The sequence below is a fragment of the Lithobates pipiens genome, unplaced genomic scaffold, assembly GCF_037356315.1.
Source record: "Lithobates pipiens isolate NorthernLeopardFrog02 unplaced genomic scaffold, aLitPip1_a1.2 Scaffold_3, whole genome shotgun sequence".
NCBI classification, from domain to species: domain Eukaryota; kingdom Metazoa; phylum Chordata; class Amphibia; order Anura; family Ranidae; genus Lithobates; species Lithobates pipiens.
Window position 1 is genome coordinate 122,962,863 of NW_027507790.1, and position 25,707 is coordinate 122,988,569.

General features: G+C 40.4%; 1 protein-coding gene across 4 annotated transcripts in view; it reads right to left on the reverse strand.

Annotated features, from left to right (window-relative positions):
• Window positions 1–25,707, reverse strand: part of COMMD10 (COMM domain containing 10) — a 546,504-nt gene that overhangs the window by 441,061 nt on the left and 79,736 nt on the right. For all 4 annotated transcript variants that reach the window (XM_077462236.1, XM_077462235.1, XM_077462234.1 and 1 more), the window contains exon 5: window positions 11,039–11,149. In XM_077462236.1, coding sequence (XP_077318362.1) covers window positions 11,039–11,149 — 111 coding nt within the window. The remainder of the gene's footprint in view (window positions 1–11,038; window positions 11,150–25,707) is intronic.

A 25,707-nucleotide genomic window follows, 5' to 3' on the forward strand; every position in this document is an offset into this window, starting at 1 on the left:
AGCCTGGGTTCACACTGATGCGAATTTACAGCGGGTTTGATGCGTTTAGGAACACACAGATTCACAGCTCATGTAAAAAGCATAGTATTCCATGGCTTTGGTTCGAATTTGGTGTAAGAAAAAAAAGGGTCTTGTGCGTGTTGACTGCGGGTGCAGTGCGAATTTTATCTTCATAAGCTTCAAATGAACTTGCAGTAAACTCGCAGCACACATCTCTGCGAATTGTTCACTATCTGCCTCCTGAAAATCGTGGTAAATTTGCACTTGTCTAACTCAAAACGCAAGGCAAATTTGCACCTTACACAGGACAAAAAAACAGATCAAATTTGCAGGACATCGCAGTAGTGTAAACCTAGGCTTAATTAACACCAATGACAGCTGAGAGCATGATGCAATTTATAAGCCAACTGGTGAGGATAACCACTCTACAATATACATAATAAAATACAACAAAAAAGTATCACTTGATTCTAATCACCACAGGTCATACGGCCTATATGCCCTATATGATTTGGCTAGGGTGCCATACTGAAAAGACAAATATTTTGCATTGTCTTAAGTAGCATATGTTACCTAGAGATGTAAGAAACTGTGTTATTTGCTGTGGGGTAATTTAAAGGAAAACTGTAGGGGATGATGCCCATTAGCAATAGTTGTGCTGAGATCCTTCTAATGTCTTTGTTGTGCACAGCAGAATGTGCTGTTGTGATTTCTTGTACTATATATTTGCCAGTTCTAATTGGTTTGTAGGATGCTTATACTTGCACAACTAATGTAGTAGAGACTCCTAAATTCCTACATCAGGGATCTTCTGGTGTGAACAGGTCACGACAAGAATTGGTGCAAGCAGAACTGGACTTCTGAAGAAGAAGTCGTCTTACCAAGGAAAACCGTCCTAACTGTCCCTCCTATGAGCCCATGTACTTCTAACACTCTTTACCCATAATGCTACCTTTTATAAAGCTCCATTATTTTACAGTCACTTTTAGTGGTCAATTCATCCTCCACCAGTTTCCTATTTCATCCAGTTACAACTGACAAGGACATTCTAATTTACAATATTGCATTATACAATAAGCCAAGGATCCTGTTCTATTCCCAACATTGTGTCTACTCTTTATCTTTCCCAACTAATCTTCTTCCAATTCTGTTGCCTTAACACTGAGAAACAGAAAGAGTTTGCAGCTGGAAAGAGTCTCGGAGATTAATACTAGCAACTTATCCTCCAAACAAAACTGTGACCCCGTTTAAGTCAGATAATAATTAAAGGATGTGTTAGAAACAAATGTTAAAATATGTTAAGCAAAGAAAGAATGATGGTTCAATGCAGTCTGCTCAGCACGCCTTCTGCCAAGAGATTCCATATTGTTACAATTTGTACAGCACTGTATGTGTATGGATAATGAAGCTACTTCTTATGACTAATATGAATTTATACCCATACTAGTGCCAGAAACGCTTACTAGAGAAAAGAAAAAAGAAAAATATTCGAAGATTCTCAGATGTGCTCAAAAGACACTCGGGGCTGAATTATAAAAACATGACAGAAGGAAAAGTGAAATCACTTCTTTTGGCAACCAGGTAGATTATGGTTGGGAAGTACAGCCAATTTCCTAGCGATATCATATTATTTTGTCCAGATAAGTGGCAGTAAAACAAAAGCACTAGAGGCATTATTAAGTATTGTGAGGACCACCAACCTAATGCAACATCTGACTGTTTAAGGTGACATGTAAAAAAAATATGCCTATAGTAATTAAACATTTAATAGTCCGGTCATTAGCAAGAGCCAGCCAATACAGCCATGGCCAAAGTTTTGAGAATGACACAAATATTAATTTTCACAAAGTCTGCAGCTTCAGTGTTTTTGGATCTTTTTGTCAGATGTTACTATGGTATACTGAAGTATTATTATAAGCATTTTATAAGTGTCAAAGGCTTTATTGACAGTTACATTAAGTTTATGCAAAGAGTCAATACCTTCAGTGTTGAGTCTTCTTTATTAAAGTGGTTGTAAACGCTCAAGTTTCACTTCAGCTCATAATCTACAGTGATAAGGCTGCTGATCGCTGCCTGTGAAATTTCTCTTACTGTTACAGCCTCTTCATAATCCGTCAATCTTTAATGACGTTGTAGCTTAGTTAACGGCAAGCTATGTGTGCCGTTGCTATATTCTCAGCATGCCAGGTTATTTACTTCCACTGAGTACAGCACAGAAGGGAAGCCTCGCGATGGTGTACCCTCCTACACACCTACCTGATTCTCCCCTTGTGACTGTATCTGACGACACACAGGGGGAGTGAACCAGAGCATCACACTGACTTCCATATGAGCAAGCAGCTGTTCTAATACTGGGAGCCAATGTGAAAGAAACATTTGCAAAGTTAAGTAAACAATTGTATATTACTTACAAAATAATGTTAGACTTTTTTTTTTAAAGACATTATTTCTAAATTCACATAGCGGTCGCGATCGCACATGCGTGAGATTTTGACAGAGAAAGAAAGGAAGGGCGGAAATGATGTCCACACAACAGCCAGAAGTCAGTATTTAAAATGGCGCAGCCGATTCCCAGAAGAAGCTATCTTTTATAAAACTAAAAAAAGGTCTTTCCAAACCTCGTTTTAGTGACATTTTCACTTGTAAGACTTCTATGTACATTACTGCATTATAATTTTTTTTCAAAAAAACTTTAAAACTTTTTCAAGCTCTGCACTGGTGGTGCCACGATCCTGCAGCTGAATCAACTGTAGGAGATGGTCCTGGTGCTTGCTGGACTTTCTTGGCCACCCTGAAGCCTTCTTCACAAATGCAGTGGAAAGATTTTTTATGGGATTAAGTTCATTTCCATGGCAAAAGAGGGACTTTGCAATTATATGTGCAATATATCTAATCACTCTTCATAACATTCTAGAGTATATGTAAATTGCCATCATAAAAACTGAGGCAGCAGACTTTGTGAAAATTAACATTTGTGTCATTCTCAAAACTTTTGGCCACGAGTGTACCGTACATCTAAAAATGATCACTAGCTTCTTATGTCTATCAGTAATTTCTGCTGCCAAAGGAAAACAGTTTCCATTTTCCTATGAAGGAGTGACTGGCCTCTGAAGTCTATGTAAAAAATACGCCATCGCTATTTATGCACATATAAGTTCAGAAAACCAGATGACTCCAAAATAATGCAGCAAGAAGCAATTTCTTCTTAGAATAAATCTACACTTATCATGGCACAAGTAAGCAATCCGCATTGAGGGGAAAATCAATTGGCTTGTAAACTGGAAGGTGTATTTCTAACCTTCAATGAAGTGCGTTTGTGATATCTTTTCGGTCTATAATCCACACACAGCACAGGGACCGAACACTGGAGAATTTGGGTCATTCTTATCAGCCTGGCTGGGGAGAAAGCTACATTAGAAATCTGCATTTTGTACTTGATGCATATTTTATGTGCTCAAGTTTTCCAGTCAAAATCCTACCGACAGCAGAATGAAGAGTCACAGAAGACTGCACAGGGAAATTCTGAATCTACAGTCACCCAACCCATCAGGCAGGGCTGTATTTTGAGTTCATGCTCCCCAGGACACACATGAATAAGGCTGCCAATTTATATAGGGTCTTCCATTATAAACAGCATACGGGATCCTGAGACTCAGCAGCCTTGCTACTCCATCCCCTTCAGTTCTGTTTCAGGATTTTCACTAAAGTATTAGAAGGTGGGCAGACAAAGCAAAACTAAAGTAAATATGAACCACAAATTGAAATACTGCATTTGTTATGGATACCTCTTACAATGCTGCAGAAGGTACTACTTGACAAACTAGTTTCCAGTAAATACAAGGGGGGGGGGGGGGGTACAAAGGATCCATGTAAGAGGCTGGGTACTTTCAAATGTGGAGGGTGTGGCTACTGTCAATACATGGATATTGGTATCCAAAAAACACTTCCTAACAAAGTCAACTTTACCCTAGGCATTTTGCGAACTGCAAGACATGTAGGGTTGTATACCTCTTGCAATGTGAATGCAAATGCTTTTATGTAGGCAAAACCAAAAATGAGTTTTGACAAAGAGCATACCACCACATTCTAAGCATGAAATCATGTAACCCAGACCTACCATTGGGACGCCATACAACATACTTTCATGGTGGCACTTTTCCACACATTCAATTTCTAATACTTGATAGGGTGCAGCCAGGATTGGGTGGGGGTAAATGGAATAACATTTTGTTGCAGCGAGAACATTGATGAATATTCAAGTTGAATGCAACATAGTTTCCTGGACTCAATGAGAATCTCCTTTAAACCATTCTTGGAGGGCTTCGTCTCTGGGGGTCCTGAGATGTACTAGCCTTCATCAGCCTGTACGCGTTTTATTTCCTTTTTTCCTCCCTTGTATCACACTAGGGTTCCAATTATTTGGGTTATACAACTGATGTAAAATGTTTAGTATGAGTTCCGTGATTGTCTTTCCATAAATTGTTCTGTGCCTATGATTAAATCTGTACACGTATATATTTATGGTATACAGTGTGTCTATACTGATTCCATGTGCGTGGTATGACCGACTTTATTATCCAGGCACTGTACTGGTCATTCATATATGTACAGTATTACTCTTTGAATTCTTAGCATCTGGAAATTCCAAATTGCCTTCATTTTAGTTTCATTCCATTTTATTTTTGTAATTTTTTTCTAGTTCGGTTTCATGTTTTGTTGTCATGTGGCTGGATCTGTTCAGCACTATCACCTGTAAGTTTCACATTTCGTTCTCCTATGAGGCTTTTCATATTCCCATTTATACTCTTGCTATTTGTTTGGTCAGTCATTATGGAGCTCTGTTATACACCAGCATTGAGTCCATCAAGTCACTGACAGTGCATCACGTGACGCCGTTGCGTCGCTACATCATTGCGCCATACGGCACTGCTTTGTAATGTCACAGCAAGGCACCGATTACAATGGGCTTACTTACTGGGTACACACACCGGAGTCTGATGAGGTGCTGTTGCAGACACCATAGGATCTAACGCTTGGATCCAGGTGACTGCAATTATCCCTTATTGTCTCACACGCATATATAGCGCCTGGTTCTTTCTGTCAGTCTCTTTTCCAACTGGCAGACAGAAGGAGCCACAACATTGCACTCCAACTACAAGGTGAGTCCCTCATGTGGCAAGAATGTTACAACTCTGTACATTACTGGCTATGGTCCCTGCACCGCTACTCTAGCAGCGGCTGGGACTATGCCTTATATCTTGTTCTTTATAATAATATAATTTTGTAGCTAATAGTTAACTTTTGCTGCCACTTTCAGACTAAATGGTTACCCCAGCCCTCTGATAGACTCCTGTATTAATATATGGCCAGTGATATTTTGGACACTTATATACAGACCAAGACTGTGTCTGTTATTGACGTGATTGGCCTCTGGAGGACGAATATTTTTTGTTCTATTTGAAAGCCCCTGTGAATTGAGGTATGGTGATTCTCTTTGACTATTTGGACTGTTCAATTTTTTGAACATATTCCATCACCAATAATTCAAGATATTTTATCAGTGGAATTAAATCAGTGGAATAATCTTTATACCCATTGAGATATATCACAGTCAAAATGATATCGGCCAGCCGCACTCCTTTCGAGTGCTCATTATGCCTTACGTGAATCATTGTTGGTCGGTGATACCCTGGCTTGTTGTTAATGCGTGGCTCTGACAGATCATTTTCTTTATTCACTTGTTGAGTTACAGTTTTTCGCTGTTCAGGTGGAGCATTTACACTTGAGGTCAGTATTTTCAGCTGTTACTTTATTGGTTCCTGTCACAATATGCATGTATGATTTTTCTGTATGAAATGGAAGATGATTGTAACATTTATATCTCTGCATTCCTGCATATTTCTGATGACATGTATTCTATCATCGTAAACTTAAGCCACAGTTTTGGAAGTTTTAAGCCCTTTCGCCCCCCAAGAAGATCTGCACTGTTTTTTCGAAATGCGTTGGACGCTCTGTCTGTGTGACAGTTTTGGGCTCATCTCTCAGCTGTTTCCATATCTGCCCCCAACACATGTTTGTTTTTATTGTCTTTTGAATATTGTTTACTGTCATATATATTAATACATTTGTATATGTTTGCGATTACTATTTGTGGTCCGTTTAAAATCCCAACTTGAGGAACTTGATTTTTACTATAAGTATTAGTGATGTTGTCCGCAAACAATACAGACAGCTAGCTGTGGCAAACTTGCTTTCTGTAGAAGGTACTAGCCCCCAGGTGAGTTAAACCAGAACTCCGGGAAAAACTTCTTTACAGGTCCTTGTTGCCGATTTCCTACCCTCACTGAATATGTCATCCATCTTCCGGTTCACTCGGTAGTTGCTCTGAAATAGCCTATTCATTTTCAAATCAAACCATTGAAGTGATTGTAAACCCTCTCATATACCCAGTAAAGTGAATAGCCTGAGATGATACACAGAGATTAAACAAATCCTCCTACATAGGTTTTACTTGTTTATCAGCAGTCTTCTCTTCTCTACATCTGTTCAAATGTGCTGAGCTTCCATATGCCAACTGCTGGGAGTGTCAAAACAATGTTAATGACACCCCCACTTCAGCTTGCATATTGCACTGCGAACTGACAGTTCGGACATGAATCTGATCGCATGAGTGTGAACACCCATGTGATCGGATTCTGGTGAGGGCCAAAAAAGGGTCCTGTTTGAGTTTGGTCCAAATGCAATGATATCAGCCATACTATCTGTATGGCCGAAATCGCATTGCATGGACATCCCATGTGATTTGCAGTGCGGTGCGAATCCCATGCGATCTTGCAGAGCGCACTGGTATGAACCGGAACTTAAAGGGATTGTAAACTATTACCTTGTAAAACAACCCATCCAATTTAAAATAGAAATGAAAGGCAAAACATTTTTGTATAGCTATAAAAAAACATTATAAATACCCTTTTTTATAAGTAATCACATTCCCTCTGTTCTCAGCTGCATAAGAGCTGGGGGGAAGTGGAGGAGAAGCAGCAGCACACGGAGCTTGCCAATGAATGGCTGTGCAGGGGAGGCGAGTCCATGGAAGTCTGGTCATTACAGGGAGTTCCCAGCACAACTAACTAGAAGACCAAGCTGTGCTCTCCTACTTATTGTGGTCAGTTTTTAATAGGAAAGCAGAGGGACTGTCAGGAATCCCAGGAAATTCACACAAAGGAAGCAATACAAGATACTTTCTCATACAAGTACATGGTACAGCGGGCTCAGGAATTTGAAACATTGGAGTAACAAACACTTTAATTCTCTTTGGTTTCCTGTTTGTAAGACTGGTGGCTGCTATGTCTCCTATACTCCCAGCCACTGGTCTTGGCATAGCCCTTCTGTTGTTCTTTTTCCAGGAAGCAGTGATGTAATTCAGCCCCACTTGCAGTTGTGGGTGGACCGGGACTCTCAGATTCATTCAACATGTACAGGCCCTAGTGTACCTACACACATTCACTACAATTCCCTATGGTTGATGGGAACTGTAGTTTCCTTTTAGACCCATTTCACCCTGGGGCCAGGGCCATGGCCATAGTAAAGTGCCGCTAGCCCCCAAAGAAGGGGTTAAAAACTCCTGTGTTGTGTCACTTCGAATATCTTTTCAGGCACTTCGGAATCGCTGCCCATACATTCCAATGGCCAGCACTAAATGCAGTGCTCCCAACCCACCCCAAAGATGCAAAGAAGCTGCTTGCCGGACTTTTTGGAACTTCCCTCAAGCGCACCACTCAAGTGTGAAAAGTCACACTTGAATGAATGGGAGGGAGGTTTTAGGTGCTAAGCAGATACCGCCCCGATGTGAAAGGGTCACTGCAGAGAGAGAGAGGAGAGGATATGATATAATCTCTGCTGTTACACCTCCTTCTTGGCATAGCAGATGTTGTTATCTTTTGAATTACAGAGAAGAGGTCATGAAAATTCAATTAGACTTTTCTCCTAAATGGTAAGGATTTTTTACATTTTATGAACGCTTTAGTGTTTTGTGTAGTGGTGTACTAATGGGTTATTTTCTTGCCTATCCTAGTAAATACTAGTGGATTCTATGTAAACATATATGAAACATCATAGGAGGTAAAAGGTTAGGTTAGGGGAGGTTAACCTCCTCTTCTTCATCTGAAATGGGAACCATAATTTTGGGTAGACATTATCCTACCAAGTTTAGCCACAGGAGGTTTGGTAAATGTCTTATCCATGGCATACACATGCAGAATGACCCCCAATTCACAGAAATCGCCACACACAAGCTGCATGAACCAATACTGCAATGTCTGACAAAAAACAAAGCACAGAACTGTATACAAGTATACTAAATGCACAAGGATGATGGAGGCTACCATGCATGTACCAATGCTTGTGAATGCATCAATCCTGCTTATTTCCTTCAGAGCAATACAGCTATTTAGCAAGCATCACAAAGCACAGGCAAAATGCCCAATAGAGCAAAAATGGCAGTTTAGAACATCTGGCCTACCGCATTGGAGTCTTTAGGAAACAGGCAGTGGCTACATCCTCCTCCCACTAGCGTACACTTGGGCTAGCCTCACTGCATAATGACTTACAGTATGGTGAGAAATATGGAAGCATACATGAACCCAATCAGAGTTTATAAGCTTTAAAAGGTAACTATAATTTAAAAAGTATTTTCCATATTTACAGTTCTGCCGCCTTTATTAAAATAATATGAAATAACATGGTGATCCTGCCATGAAGATTCTTGTGCAAGCATCTCCTGTTATAGGGTGACAATGCACTGTTCCCATCTCCTAATTATCTTTCTACACTGTCACACAGGCTTCTGAGTGGAACCACAAACGCCTGTTTTAACACAAGCTATGCAGGCATAGTACACTATTCACATCTTTAGAAAACGTTGCCACCATGGCTAGGAATGCATGCATGTAGAGGGGAAGTAGCAGGATATACACTGCACTGAGATGAGATTAAAGATAAAGAAAAAAATTGAAAGAAAGTATTGTATTAAAAACAAGCTATTGTTTCTGGTATGCAGTGTTTAGCAAACTTTGCGGTAATCAATTTAAAGTAGATGTAAAAACTATCAGAATCTGAATTTAGTTTGCTATGGCACTGATTAGTATTTCATTGTTATTTATTTAAGTACAGCACTGTTTTCACCTTGTTTCTTCTTATGTTGTATCTCAGGGCTGCTGATCTCCTGCATCTGCTTCCTGTCTACATGTATGCACTCCATCAATGGTAGCATGACATTACCTAGGACAGATTTCCTAATGGTGACAACTGTTTAATACGTATTGGTACAGCTAATTGTAGACTTCATCGGAAGTCCAAAAGCACGACTGGAAGACAGAGACAAGAGTATTGTTATGATGATAAGAAAAAGAGTAAGGCGCAAGCACCACCAAATAGACAACACAAATTATAAATAATGTTCAATGCCCAAACATGCATAATAGTCCCCACACCATGTGACAGAAATCTTCTATGTTCTGACTGTGAATCTTCAAATAGTGCAGCACTAATCACCACCACCGCAATACGAATTGCGCACTCACCACCAATCCAGCGATCTCTAAATAAAGGTCAACAAGCGCTATATAATATGCTATGGTATCATGCAAATCGATCACTCCACACTTCAATGGTTCTTCTGCGATCATGAGCTTTCCTCTATCATCGCTTCAGGACCATCAAACAATCAAAAAGACACTACATTGTAGTATTTTATTTAGCCAGATAAAACATAATTATAAAAATTTGCACTCACTTGTACAGGTGCCCAGTCTCGGAACAGTAAACAGCCTCTATAGAAACTCTCACTACCGCTCCTCCAAGAGAGCGGTGTGCGTTCCAAACCCCAGGCCGGATGTGACGTCAAAGCGGAACCAGAGGTGACGGGAAACATGGAACCTCGACTAGTTTCACTAACAGCATCTTCAGGTAAATTCAAACTAGTCGAGGCTCCACGCTTGCCATCACATTCGGTTCTGATTTGAGGTCACGTCCGTCCTGAACTTCCATGGTTTGGACCGCACGCCGATCTCCAGTTGGAGACAGTGAGAGTTTCAATCAATGCTGTTTACATTGGTGATTTTGAGTGCTGTTACGCTTTAACAGGAAATGCCTGCACAAGGACCTTCATGGCAGGATCACCAAGTATTATAATAAAAACTGCAAATTTAAAAAGATTAACAATTATTTCTGATATTACATTAACATCTTAATATTATTTTATGGATATTTTGGTTTTACCAATAATTACAGATTCTGTCTTGTACCGGCAGGCTAGGTATGTATGGGCAGGTATAAGGAGAGCAGAGCCACAGATAGAAGACAAGACAGCCTGGCTGGTTCTTAACCAGTATTTATGCTATACCAGGTATTTCACTAAACTTTCTATTATAATGTAACTTTTAATTTGCCTGTGTAAACACCCAAAACTGTTATAACTGCTCTTATTTTTTATTTTATTTTTAAACTCCAGCTAGCTTAATACTGTAGAAAATGTGCTATCAACAATAAAGCGCCCCTTGGCACATATTCCTTTAACCACGTGTTTCTGTAAGGAGTCATTAAACGAGGCCAGATAAATGTCTTTCACTGAAACAAAAGCATGAAATCCAGCTTGGCATGTGTGTAATTTACAGAGCAAGACAATCTAAATCCCTTGACGCACGCGGGGTAACAATAAGACCAGAGGGTATTTCAATTCACTTCATCCACTTATATCCCTTGTTTCAAGACAACAGCCAGCTCTAAATGACTTGACTGCAAACTTTGAGCACAGAATAACTCAAGAGGCCATTTTAGAACTGAATTGCTTTTACACGTCATCCCAACATGGTTAATAAAAAACGAAAATGAGAAATAATCATCTAACGTGTCACCTATTTAACCCCTTCTCTGGACAGGGAGCAGAGAGGGTTAAAAACGTCACCATTCGGATAAAGACCTATTTTTACAAGTTTTCTGGAGAAGAGAATGGAAGTGCACAGTAGCAGATGTGTCTGCCTACCTTTGTGTCTTCGGCGCTAACTCCAAGTTCTAGCACAGCCTGGGGAGACTTCATTTTTGCTTGGGTGGATTGAGCCATCTGGAGGTTGAGCTGCCAGGCAGTTGTCTCCAGCTAGACAACAAAACACAAAAAAAAGGCAATAGTTTCTTATTCGATCTGCTTCTGAGCTTGCACAGATAAAGTCAAACAGCAGTTTTGGTGAAGTGAGGATATCGTTATAAAGCATCTCCTTTCCCTGCCATCTGTGTCACTATTCTTGGCAATCACTTTCATCATATTACCTAAATGAGGTAAGCTGGCTTTATGAAGAGGACAGCGTAATGGCACAGAATAAAATACATAACATAGGAAAGCAGCTGAATAAAACCTAAATGTGTGTATCTACACAAACAACGGCTTTATGCTTTCATATATGGGCTCACCGTGCTTTTAGATTAGTTACCCATGAGTGCATCTCAGCTGGTCAGCATCCTGCTGGTCGCTGCGTGCTGCCTGCGTACAGTCTGATTATTCACTTAGAAAATTATGGCAAATACTGTCAAAATGGTCATTATGCATAAATGTCTGAGAACATTAGCATTCATTTTAAAGAAACATAAATCATACATGCAGGCTTCTACTTCATTGTAAAAGAGTTCAGAAAGTGCAGTCAGTACGCATAAGGCATAAACAATTAAAGCGTTTTAATATAGTTTGCCAAAATCCTTGCAATCTATGTAAGTGATCCAGAGTATTGCCTTGCTCTTCCAATAACAAAACAGCGAAATCTTAATATAGACTACGAGTTTACAATGAAAAAAAACTTTCACAAAAACCTGAACTGAATAAATAATTTTATAAAAATTGCCAGCTATATCCCTGCTGGGGAGATTTTATCTCACTTCCTGTTCTTGTGTCCAAATGGTAAGTAAGGGCATCTCACAATGAGGATCACTGACAGCAATAAATATCTGACCTAGGAATGCACCTTGCTGGGGAGATTTTATCTCATGTTCTGTTTTAGCATCCAAATAGGAAGTAAGAGCATCTCACCAACAGGAATCACTGACAGCAATAAATATCTAACCTATTTTTGCACCCTGCTGGGGAGATTTTATCTCACTTCCTGTTCTTGTGTTCAATCAGAAAGTAAGGTCCTCTCACCAATAGGGGTTCACTGACTGCAATAAATATCCCAGCTATTTTTGCACCTTTCTTGGGAGATTTCATCTCATGGCCGGTCCTTGTGTCCCAATAGAAAGTAAGGGCATTCCACCAATGGGGGCTCACTGACAGCAATGAATATCTGACCTTTTTTGCACCCTGCTTGGGAAATTTTATTTCATAGCCTGTTCTTGTGTCCAAACAGAGAGTAATGCCCTGTACACACAGCCGGAAATTCTGAAGGAAAAGGTCCGATTGGATTATATTGTCGGAAAATCTGATCGTGTGCAGGCTCTATCGGACTAAAATTTGAGAGCAGGATCTAAAATTTTCCGACAAAAAAAATCCAATCTGACTTTTTCCGATCGTTTGTAGAGAATCCCGATCGGACAAAGTGCCACGGATGCTCAGATCAAATTACGAGACCAAAGCTATTGGCTATTAGCCTCTACGTAGTCCCATCGTCACCACATTTCGGATTTTCCGACAAATTTGTCAGACCGTTTGTATGCAACACAAGTTTCGGACAAAATCCGCCGGAAAAAATCAGACGGATATTGTGGTTGGAATGTCCGGCCGTGTGTACAGGGCATAAGGTCATCTAACCAATGGGGATATCACTGACAGCAATGAATATCCAACCTATTTTGGCACCATGCTTGGAGGATTTTATCTCATAGTCTGTCCTTGTGTGCCAACAGAAAGTAAGGTAATCTCACCAATGGGGATCAGTGACAGCAATAAATATCTGACCTAGGTTTGCACCCTGCAGGGGAGTTTTTATCTCATGTCCTGTTGTTGTGTCCCGATAGAAAGTAAGGGCATCCCACCAATGGTGGAATCACTGGGGTACCTGCACACTTTTTAATACATGTGCCTCCATGACCTCTGATAAAGTGAGAGAAAAGCTCCCCAATGGCTTCAAAAACAATAGTAACATCCTAACCAAAGTTCTAACCTTTCCCTACTCTATCAAAATGTAAAATAGAACATTTTAGTTGGAGTTGGAATTTACTTAATGCACAATACACCACAGATGGCATAAAGAATCCAGGGTAAATGTGAGTGCCTGTATTGATTTATAATATGGTTAAAATTGGATGCAGTTATGTTGGATACCCTACTTTACAAACCTTTAGAAATAACAACATAATGAAAAAACTGGTAAAACGAATAAATATTATCAGAAACACAGAGAAAAGTCATACTTCCACTAGTTGAAGTCAAATCCTGAATTCACTGGACATTCTATAATAAAAAAAAAACTATGGAAAAACTCTCGGACACCATGCCAAAAGGTTCAAGAAAGCCTGAGAACCACAAATCACTATCTACCAAGCAATTTTGACTGGCACCTACTTGATCTCTTTATGCAGTGGATATTTCGTACTATCAGGACTTGGATCCCACCTGTGGCCCCAGGATACCCCCCATTCTGTCCCAGTTCTAACCCTTCAATCATGTCATGTCCAACAATAACTCCAACCCTTTAAATCTTCATTTTTTATTGTCGTTAAATTATCATAGTGTAACATTTGTAACTATTTTGAGGTTCTTTAGGCATATTTATACTCTATTGTTTTGTCTTCATCAATGATATTACTGGTAAATGGTAATGTTTCAGTCTTCTGTTTCTCTGCTAGATACTTTCAAAATTGTTAATTAAACAAAAATATTGAACAAGAAAAATAATATAGATCTGCGTTTGTATATTATGTGTAGGCAATAGTCATTTTAATTGCTTGAAATGAATAAAAACTATGCAGTATTGTTCCACACCGATATAACTTAGAGAGAGCTTTTCTATGCCGTTTAGAAATAGATTTGCGGTGGTGACAACAGTAAATCTTTAGAACAGCCACATTTGTGACTAAGTTTCTCTATATTTTCTCAATCTTGAAGAATGTGGGAGATGACGAGATGGACAGTGAAAAATAACAAGTGGCATGTTGGTATGCCATTGATTGACAAGTAGACAGAAAAGCGACAGAATAAGCCCTCGTTTTCACTCATTAATACCCATAGGAAATGACGGCATCTATTCTAAGAAGATATTTTTAGAGATTTCAGCACCACAATTATGCACGTACGTCTTCATGATTCCTAAAATACAAACTGACAGGCAAAACAAAAACTTGGACAGGAACCAAATAACTATGTTTCTCAACTCCAGTCCTTGGGTAAGAATCAGCCGGTGTTCACGTGTTAAGCGGTACTAAGCAGATATCCATTACAGGCCTAACATATTGCTTCAACAGAATTGTTTCAAAAGCTCATTGACTTTGTCTTGTGTGCCTTTGATATATGATATAATGATTCTTCTAATTGTTGAGGAGTTTTTAATTGGTGATCTTGTGCAGGCAATGACAAACAGCTTGGAATGATATCCAATGGCATAGCATTAGTAAGTGATTGCAGATGGCCTTGAAGTCATTTGTGATATGCCTGAGGTTTCTGTAATTATGTCTTCTGCAAAGCACAATTTAATTGTCACTAGACAATTTAACTCTGTGTTAAACGGTGACCCCTCAACAAGAGAGGCTATTGTGAATCTGCTGCCCTAGGGACGATGTAGCTCAACATTTGTTCAACAGGTGCAGGTTTCTAACCAACATACACCAGCAATCATCTATCCTTGACAAAGAGTGCCCTTAAAGTAACCTGTACTTTAAGGTTAACTAAGCATCTGTACTTACCACCATCCATGTTTCTGTAGCAACCTCATCCACTGCACAGTCCCCAGACACTCCTCTGCATATTTATTTTTTTGTAAGAAAATTTAAATATACAAAGTACTTTGCATCTGAACACCACTTCACCCTAACCTGACAATACTGGGCTCTGAAAATTAGCTGAACAGAGCACTGTATTGAGGGAGGTAAGAGGGCAATAACACATGTTCTCAGATTTCCAGAGGTGCCCGGTAGCTGAGGACTGTCAGGAAGGTAACTACTGGCCTGCCATAAGAAAAACTGTCACTTTGCTTAATATAGGCTGGTTAAAATAATTACTTTCACCTTTAAATCTTGTTTTACAATAGCCTGGATCTTCATCAGATCAGTTTAACGATAGCGATGTGCCATTGCTTAATACTCTAACTGTTCTATACAATTACAGCATTAAAAATAACACATTAAAACATTACAAAATATACACGTTTACATTTTTTTGCCAACTGTCGACCTACAATAAAAAAAAACAGCATTTTTATTAAAGCTGTATACCAAGTAAACGTTTTGCATGTCCTCAAAAAAAACGCAAAGATAGGTAAATTAGTCAGTGTTTTAGATTGTGTTTATTTTCAGTTACTTTATTGTTTATTGAGTTCTGCCAGCGACCCTACGATGGGCTGTGTATCTGCCATGGGTTTTAAAAGCAGCGGTTCTGCTGTTTCATGTAGTTCTACTCCTCCACATGCCTCTGCTCACTTGAACATTGTTATTTAAATATTTACATATATGTTGGTTTATTTTGGCGCGGATAAATACTATCGATTGGAGGTCGACAGCTGCATGTTGTATGACTCAGAGGGATGAAGTTGGATGAGACTGGCGCCAACTCTCCCCACTGTGTTCTCTGGTGAGTGTAGGAGGGATTCTACTAATTGTGCAACTAGTCTCATCTGTATGTGAAGTACATATAAGAAAATTAGATCCTAGTGCAAAAGGTTGTGAGCAAGCGCTGTCTATAGCTTGATTTACCGTTTTCGCAAGGTTGGTTGGTGTGTCCCGCTCAGGCTCGTTTGTCAATGTGGGGGGTGATGTGGATGTTTCTGCATCTGCTGCTATGAGAGAGCTAGTCCGAGTTCCTGTGGTCACTGAGGGAAAGGAGGAGAGAATCCCTAGTGTCGCACATCCGCTTTTCTCGCAGGGTCTGTGATGTTTTTATGACGCAAGGATTCATGGAAGTGCAGCAGATTCCGTATATATTCCCTTCACTTGGGTTACAGGAGTGCACTTCATGCTGCATTCCTGTGACTCAGATTCAGTCGAAAGTGGGCAAAATTGCATGGATCCACCCAGATACCTGACCAGTAGCTGGATGAGCCTTTCCTGAGCACCGAAAGCCTGAGTGAGCTGCCCCCGTCCCCTCCACAGTCCAGCACTCCAGTGAGTCCAGGAGCGGTAGAGCAGAGCACAGAATGGTGACTGACAGTCTGACGCTTTGTGCTCAGCGTGGTCCAGAAAACCAAGTGATCAGCGGCCTTTGAACGCTCAGTTCTCGTGCAGAGCCAGCAGGGAACAGCTGCAGCATCAGACCAATGCTGCAGCTATCTAGGCAAGTATGAATTTATTTATTTTTTGTCAACCCACACTTCTCTTTTAATAAAAAAAAACTTTAACAAGAAAAACAGAACTATAGGTTTTTGTAAGGCTGAAAAATAAACAATTGGAATTTAGACAAAATGAGTCCTTCCTTATTCGAATGTTCATTCACACATAATGAATTTATCTGGCAAACATTTACAAGAGAAACTAAACAAATAAAAGTGTATTAACTTTGCAAAGGGAAAAATAAAGCAATAAAACAGATTCATTATCAAACAAAATCCATTACATTCATTTGTTACCAGATAAGAGCATAATCTGATCACAGTCATCATAAATTAATTAGTTTCACAAGGTCAAAGAATGGTCATTAATCAACAGTTCAGCTTAAAGTCAAGTCACCACTTCTGGCCTCTCAATGCCTCTTTGTTATCTTTTAAATGAAACCAGTGAAGGAACTCATTGCATTTTGAAAAATAACATTACAATAGATACTTGTACATCCTACCCTCAACTCTAAGCTAAAAAGCATTTATACTCCTAAAATCATTACAAACCTTCCTACCTGCACCTTGTGTTTTTCACAAGGTATGCGCTGGACACTGTGGCTGATATTTACTGAAACTGGAACACTCAGAATCTGGTGTAGCTGTGCATGGTAGCCAATCAGCTTCCATAAAATCAAATCGCATGACAAGTCGCAGCCAACTGGCAGCAATGGCACTGCTCCAATCGGTGTGACACTGATTTTACGGCACCGCACCGACTTGCAAAAGTAGTTCCTGCACTACTTTTGCCGATATCAGGTGCAACTTCAATAGACATCTGTGTATGAAGCCACACAGATGTCTATCAAGTAGCACCTGAAATCGCGCTACTTCAAGTGAAGTAGCGCGATTTCAAAGTAGCATCAATGTGACCCAAGGCTTAAACATGGAAACTGATTGGTTTCTATGCAAAGCTGCCCCAGATTTTGCACTCTCCAGTTTTAGTAAATCCCCCCAATATGACCCAGAATAAGAAGTTGCTTGTCTGTTTAGAAACTAGAAACAAGCTAAGTGAATGAATACATGGAGCATTGTAACATATATGCTTGATATTATTGGTGTGGGTGTTACACAGAGCACTTGGAGATTTTGTTTTTGTGAAGGCAATTTACCCACCGTGTAAAATTCAAAATGCTAACCATAACATACAAGGCCATTCATCTACATCACCAACCTCATCTGCAGATATCGCCCAAATCGTCCTCTCCGCTCCTCCCAGGACCTCCTGCTTTCTAGCTCCTGTGTTACCTCCTCCCATGCTTGCTTTCAAGACTTCTCCAGAGCCTCTCCCATCCTCTGGAACTCCCTGCCCCAGTATATCCAATCAGCCCCTACCCTGTCCACCTTTAGGAGATCCCTGAAAACTCATTTATTCAGGGAAGCCTATCCCACACCCACCTAACTGTCCCCGAGCCACCCCTATCAAATCATTCTCTGCAGCTATTACATTTTGTACCATCACCCCCTCCCTTTAGAATGTAAGCTCTACGAGCAGGGCCCTCCCATACCTTTTGTATTGTACTGTAATTGTGTTGCCCCCCCTATACATTGTAAAGCGCTGCTTAAACTGTTGGCTCTATATAAATCGTGTATAATAATAAATAATTTCAAAGCAGCACTGTGATACAGAAACACACCTACACACACACACACACACACACACACACACACACACACACACACACACACACACACACATATATATATATATATATATATATATATATATATATATATATATATATATATATATATATATATATATATATATATATACACACACACACATACAGTTGCGCTCAAAAGTTTGCTAACCCTGGCAGAAATTGTGAAATTTTGGCATTTATATTGAAAATATGACTAATCATGCCAAAAAACTTTATTTTTTTTATTTTTATTTAAAATCATAATAACGGAAATCACCCAAATTGCCCTGATAAAAAGTTTACATAGCCTGGAATGTTTGGCCTTGGTACAGACACAGAAGGTGGCACACACAACTTAAAATGGCAATTAAAGATTTCCCACATTTGTGGCTTTTTAAAGTGGTGGGCCAACGAAAAAAAGAAAATAAATAAAAATCAGCAGCTGCAAACACTGTAGCTGCTGACTTTTAATAAGCTCTTACCTTTCTAGGGTGCCCGTGATGCTGGCTGTCCGAGGCCGACCCATCCCTTGGCCCTCGGGTCCCGGCGCCGCCATTCAAAATAAGGGAAACAGGCAGTGTCACTGCCCATGTGCGAGTCGCGTAGTGCTTTGTGAATGGGACGCGCTGTGTTCTGGGACACACACAGTTCCCACAAAACACTGCGCCCCATTCAGCAGAAGACAACACGAGAAGACAGAAGATCACTGCGGAATAGGAGTAGGCAGATTAGGATGATCTGCCTAGCAACAGCCATTTCTGGTAAGTGAAAATATTTTTATTTTTTTTGGAGCCTTTTTATGCATTTTTTTTTTTTTTAGTGTGGACCTCCCCTTTAAATGACAATTAATGTTTGTGTATAAATAGTCAATGAGTTTGTGTGTGTGTGTATACACACACACTGGCCACTTTATTAGGTGCACCTTGCTAGTATCGGGTTGGATCCCCTTCTGCCTTCAGAACTGTCTTAATTCTTTGTGGCATGGATTCAACAAGGTGTTGGAAACATTCCTCTGACATTTTGGTCCATATTGACATGATAGCATCATACAGATGCCGCAGATTTGTCAGCTGCACATCCATGATGCAAATCTCCTGTTCCACCACATCCCACAGGTGCTCTATTGGATTGAGATCTGGTGACTGTGGGAGGTTATTGGAGTTCAGTGAACTCATTGCAATGTTCAGAAACCAGTCTGAAATTATTTAAGCCTTGTGACATGGTGCATTATCCTGCTGAAAGTAGCCATCAGAAGATGGGTACACTGTAGTCATGAAGGGAAGGATATGGTCAGCATCAATACTCAAGTAGGCCGGGGCGTTTTAACAATGCTCAATTGGTACTAAGGGGCCCAAAGTGTACCAAAAAAATATCCCCCCACACCATTATACCACCAACTATCATCTCCAACCAGTCTGCCCATTCCCCTCTGACCTCTGACATCAACAAGGCATTTTCGTCCCCAAAACTGCCACTCGCTGGATATTTTATCTTTTTCGGACCATTCTCTGTAAACCCTACAGATAAAATAAACCCACCTTTCTTTTTTCTTTCGCATCGGATGCACTGAGGAGAGTGGAAGAAACTTCCTTTCCTTCGCCTCTTCTATGATGTCAGAAACTGGAAGCAACAAGGTTTTCATATCTTACAGTTTCTGTTTGTTTGTTTAAAAGCCTTAAAAGAGAAGTATGGGATTTTTTTATCATATTTACCTAGGTGGATGCAGCATCAGTGTGATGATGAATCTGTCCCTCGTTGGCTCTAAGACTGAGAATCAAATGATCAAACACTGCTGATAGCTCGGTTCTCAGAGCTCCATGAGCAGAGAGCTGGTGACGGTCAGTCACTTTCTCTTTGCTCTGCTCCCCCCAGCTTACTGGAGCACTAGGCTGTGGAGAGGACAGGAGTGCCTGGCTCAGGGTCTCAGCAGCTCACCGAGAGGCTGAGCTGGGTGCCAGTCCAGGCATGTGGGTGGATCCTGACCATATGGTTGCAATCTTTCCCCGAGCCCTGACTGACTCTGTGATGTCAGCCAACAGAGGGCTTCAGTCCGCTGTCTGCTGAAAACAGGTCACAGGAATGCAGAACGATCTGCACTCCTGTGATCCACAGGAGAAGTACAGCCAAACAAGCATTCGCTGTACTTCTTTTTTAATTGGCTTGTATGCAGATGTTCAAACTGATCTTAGTTTGACTGTTTGCTTTGGATAGCAGAGGAAAGATTGGGTCTAATAGACCCCAGATCTCTCCATACAGAAAGCCCGTCATTCCCTATGTTATCACAAGGGATGTTCATCTCTTGTAATAGCAATAAAGTTCAATTTAAACATTTTTTTTTTTTTAGAGAGTGTAAAGAAAAGTAAATAAAAAATAAAAAAATAAAATGTTTTTAAAAAAAAAAAGAAGGGGGGAACCCCGTTTCCCTGTGCTCATATACACATAGGTCCAGCATGCATATGTAAAAGGTGATCGCACCACACGTAAGTTATTGCCACAAACCTCAGAGTGAGAGCAATAATTATAGCACCAGACCTCCTGTTTAACTCTAAACTAGTAACCTGTAAAGGTTTTTAAAGTTTACTGTAGTGCATGTGATTGCAGCATAAGAGATGACATGCAAGTGGGTGTGATTCGCTGTGAGAGACAACAGCCTCCAATTGCTTTCAATGGGGCTACCTACTTGCAGCTAATCGCAGAAACAATCACTGAGGTTCTTGCATGTAAATGCCAGCAGGGTGCTTTCGTAGGTGTGAATGCGCCCTAAAGCCTTCAGAAGGGTTGTGGATGTGTATGTGAGTTAACCAAGGGATTTTTCCACTGCTAGAAAAATAATCTGCAAGTATCGTAGTTTTAAAATGACAGCTCATTTCTACAGAGCTGGCTGGAACAGCAAATTTAGCCCAAGAGTTGACCATTTTATACTAAAATAAATCTCCAATAACCCCTGTGACAGGACTCCGGTCCTCAACAGAACTACGTCCGCCGTAAATGCTCCTCTGTCTGGTACCACACGATCCAAGACCCTTTAGCCCACCCAGTCACTAGCCCTAACTCGGTGTAGGGTGAAAAATATCAAACTGTTTATTGAAACAGATATACAACTCAGGGGACAATTCCTCCCCCCCCCCCCCCCCCATTGGATTCAGGGTGAGGTAAACTGTCCAATCAGCAATAAGGAACACACAGTTCAGGTGTATTCAAACTTCTCATCAGTAAACAGTCTTATTATCAGGGAGGGGATGCTGGAGGAATTCGCCCCCCCCCCCATATAGACATACATCCCATAATATACTTTTCTCCCAAGGCAGACAGACACAATAGAACAATGGAATAAAACCACACCCCAAACGATCCCAGCAAAGAGTCCAACAGCCAACACATAATATAGACATAAATACAAAATTTACACTGTGGCTGTACAGCAAGTTTGACTATCACAGATCAGACTGGGGTCCTCGGTCACCCTATGCCCCTATTAGGGACTCAGGGTGACTTAGACATAGAATGTGCATGAGGAGCTGAAACAAGGGTTTCCCAACCTCTCCAAGGGATTCTGGGTTCCACAGGCCCGCCCCACACAAAGTGACTCCGTCACAACCCCAAAATTTAATCACAGGATCAGGCGATAAGCCTTTTGACAGAAAAAGATTACACCAATTGAACCTGCATTGGAGATGAAAAGCCAGAAAAAAAAAGCCAAAGAGCCAGAAAACAAAATGTTTATTGAGCATATAGGCAAACAACACGCCTTCTAGAACAAAGTGTGGACCGAGGAATCAAAGATAAAGTTGTTTGGTCATAGTAACAATAGCCATGTTAGACACAAATAGATGGCAATTGTGAAGTCTGGCTGTGGAAATGTCGTGGTTGCTTTGCTACTTCAGGGCCTGGACAGCTTGCAGTCATCAAATCAGCTATGAATTCTGCATGATATAAAACAATGTGAGGCCATCTGTCCAAAATCTAAAGTTGAACCAGAATCTTTCAACACGATAATGATCAGAAGCAAATCAATCAAGGAATGGTTTAAAAAAAGAAATAGGGGGTAATGGACTGGCCCAGTTAAAGCCCTTATTAAAATCGCATTGAAATCGTGCAAGGGGATTTGAAACAGGCAGTTACAGTGCCTTGCGAAAGTATTCGGCCCCCTTGAACTTTTCAACCTTTTGTCACATTTCAGGCTTCAAACATAAAGATATAACATTTTAATTTTTTGTGAAGAATCACCAACAAGTGGGACACAATTGTGAAGTGGAACGAAATCTATTGGATTTTTTAAACAGTTTTAACTAATAAAAAAATGAAAAGTGGGGCGTGCAAAATTATTCGGCCCCCTTGCGTTAATACTTTGTAGAGCCACCTTTTGCTGCGATTACAGCTGCAAGTCGCTTGGGGTATGTCTCTATCAGTTTTGCACATCGAGAGACTGAAATTCTTGCCCATTCTTCCTTGCAAAACAGCTCGAGCTCAGTGAGGTTGGATGGAGAGCGTTTGTGAACAGCAGTTTTCAGCTCTTTCCACAGATTCTCGATTGGATTCAGGTCTGGACTTTGACTTGGCCATTCTAACACCTGAATACGTTTTATTTGTGAACCATTCCTTTGTAGATTTTGCTGTATGTTTGGGATCATTGTCTTGTTGGAAGATAAATCTCCGTCCCAGTTTCAGATCTTTTGCAGACTCCAACAGGTTTTCATCCAGATTGGTCCTGTATTTGGCTGCATCCATCTTCCCCTCAATTTTAACCATCTTCCCTGTCCCTGCTGAAGAAAAGCAGGCCCAAACCATGATGCTGCCACCACCATGTTTGACAGTGGGGATGGTGTGTTGAGGGTGATGAGCTGTGTTGCTTTTATGCCAAACATATCGTTTTGCATTGTGGGCAAAAAGTTTGATTTTGGTTTCATCTGACCAGAGCACCTTCTTCTACATGTTTGGTGTGTCTCCCAGGTGGCTTGTGGCAAACTTTAGACAAGACTTTTTATGGATATCTTTGAGAAATGGCTTTCTTCTGGCCACTCTTCCATAAAGGCCAGATTTGTGCAGTGTACGACTGATTGTTGTCCTATGGACAGACTCTCCCACCTCAGCTGTAGTTCTCTGCAGTTCATCCAGAGTGATCATGGGCCTCTTGGCTGCATCTCTGATCAGCCTTCTCCTTGTCTGAGCTGAAAGTTTAGAGGGACGGCCAGGTCTTAGTAGATTTGCAGTGGTCTGATACTCCTTCCATTTCAAAATGATCACTTGCACAGTGCTCCTTGGGATGTTTAAAGCTTGGGAAATCTTTTTGTATCCAAATCCGGCTTTAAACTTCTCCACAACAGTATTACGGACCTGTCTGGTGTGTTCCTTGGTCTTCATGATGCTCTCTGCGCTTTCAACAGAACCCTGAGACTATCACAGAGCAGGTGCATTTATACAGAGACTTGATTACACACAGGTGGATTCTATTTATCACCATCAGTCATTTAGGACAACATTGGATCATTCAGAGATCCTCGCTGAACTTCTGGAGTGAGTTTGCTGCACTGAAAGTAAAGGGGCCGAATAATTTTGCATGCACAACTTTTCAGTTTTTTATTTGCTAAAAAAGTTTAAATTATCCAATAGATTTCGTTCCACTTCACAATTGTGTCCCACTTGTTGGTGATTCTTCACAAAAAAGTCAAATTTTAGATCCTTATGTTTGAAGCCTGAAATGTGGCAAAAGGTTGAAAAGTTCAAGGGGGCCGAATACTTTCGCAAGGCACTGTAATTCAAAGAAACAAACATCTTGCAACTGAAGGGCACCTGAAGGTCAAAAATGACACGAGATGATAACAGAAACTGGTGGGCAGTTATGCAAAATGCCTACAAGAAGCAATTTCTGCTAAAGAGGGCGAAGCCAGCTTCTGAGGCCAAGCAGATCATTACTATTCATATATTGTTGAAAAAAAATAATTAAGAGGGCATTTTTGTCTTGAGGTTTTTTATCAAGTATATCACCTTTAAGTGTAGGCACTAATTGAATGAATGTTTCCGCATTCAAATATGTTGAAAAAGTCACAAATTTCCATGGGGCACACTTACTTTTCACACAATTGTAAATTGTACAGAGTGGCTCGGGGAAGCATATTCATTATACTTCATCCCTTAACTTGCCCAAAACAATAATCACAAAACAGTAACTTAATTAACCTATTGGGCTGTATAGGGAACTGAAGTGCCTCATTTATCAAAGTCATGCACTATTGAGGGTAATTATTTCATTGTTACACAGCGGCTAATCTTTGCAGGTCACTAAATGGCTGTGACATGTTTATAGAACTTGTTTTAATGGGAGTTTCTCAGAGGTTAAAGGAAGTAGAGGGTATTATATTTTATAAAAGAGATCAAAAGAAATAGTGGCTAGCAGCTGGTTATACATAATAAATGATAGCATGGTTTAATTTTTAAAATATGATCCTATTTCCTGATATTAATATTAATGATTCCATTTTATGGAGTGTTATGTTGTATCATGATTTGATATGGTGTATTATAGGTCTTTGTTTTATTTTATTGATTTATAGTAGGCTAGGATTGACCATCAATAGAATGATGGCAAAAACAAAACTCGTATTTAAATAATAATAAATCATTTATACATGTAAATAAGTTCCTTCTTTTATATTTTCCATACCAATATTTACATGCCAACCAAGCTATTCAGCATATGTGACAGTGACAGAGGTTGCGACAAGGGCTGTTTATAACAGTAGATTCTTTCACATTTACATGATCACCAAGTGGGTAAAAGAAACTAGAGTACCGCCAGGGGTGTCTGAGTAGTTGTAGGAAGTCTTTTTCCCTGTACACACGGTCGGACTTTCCGACGCCAAAATCCATCAGATTTTTTATAAACCTGCACTTTGCCTATGCAGGGTAACGGGTTCTTTTCAATACTTGGCATACTCCCCTTTCCTTTACTTTCCTGCTGTTTTGTTCAGTAAGTAAAAAAGGAAGCCTGGGGACGCTTTCTCCAACTCAATTTGATAGCACTGGGCCAAGCACCCAGCAGGAAGTGCTGTTAGATGAGAGGAAGGGCAGTGGGTCACATGTTCCTCCATACCTGGAAGTACCAGATATTCTCTTTACTGCCGACGGCTGAAAAGAATGGAGTAAAGGATAGTATTTGCTACTGAGGACGGAGAAAATTTAAGTCAACTGCTGCTTTACTCTAATTTGGCAAAGCATAGGTTTTCATTTAAAAAGGGGGGAGTTCTGATTTAAACACCTCCCCCCTCCTCTGCCACTTTTGGCATGTATTTTTTTCAGGGGGGAGAGTAGGTACCTAGTTTCGACCCGATCACCTAAGCCAGTGATGGCGAATCTTGGCACCCCAGATGTTTTGGAACTGTATTTTCCGGGATGCTCATGCACTCTGCAGTGTAGTTGGGCATCATGGGAAATGTAGTTCCAAAACATCTGGGGTGCCAAGGTTCACCATCACTGGCCTAGACAATCAGAGCGGAAGTTCTCCTCTCCACCTCCCTCCCTGCAGTCATCTGGAACACGTCACAGGTCCCAGATGACTGCCAGACCAT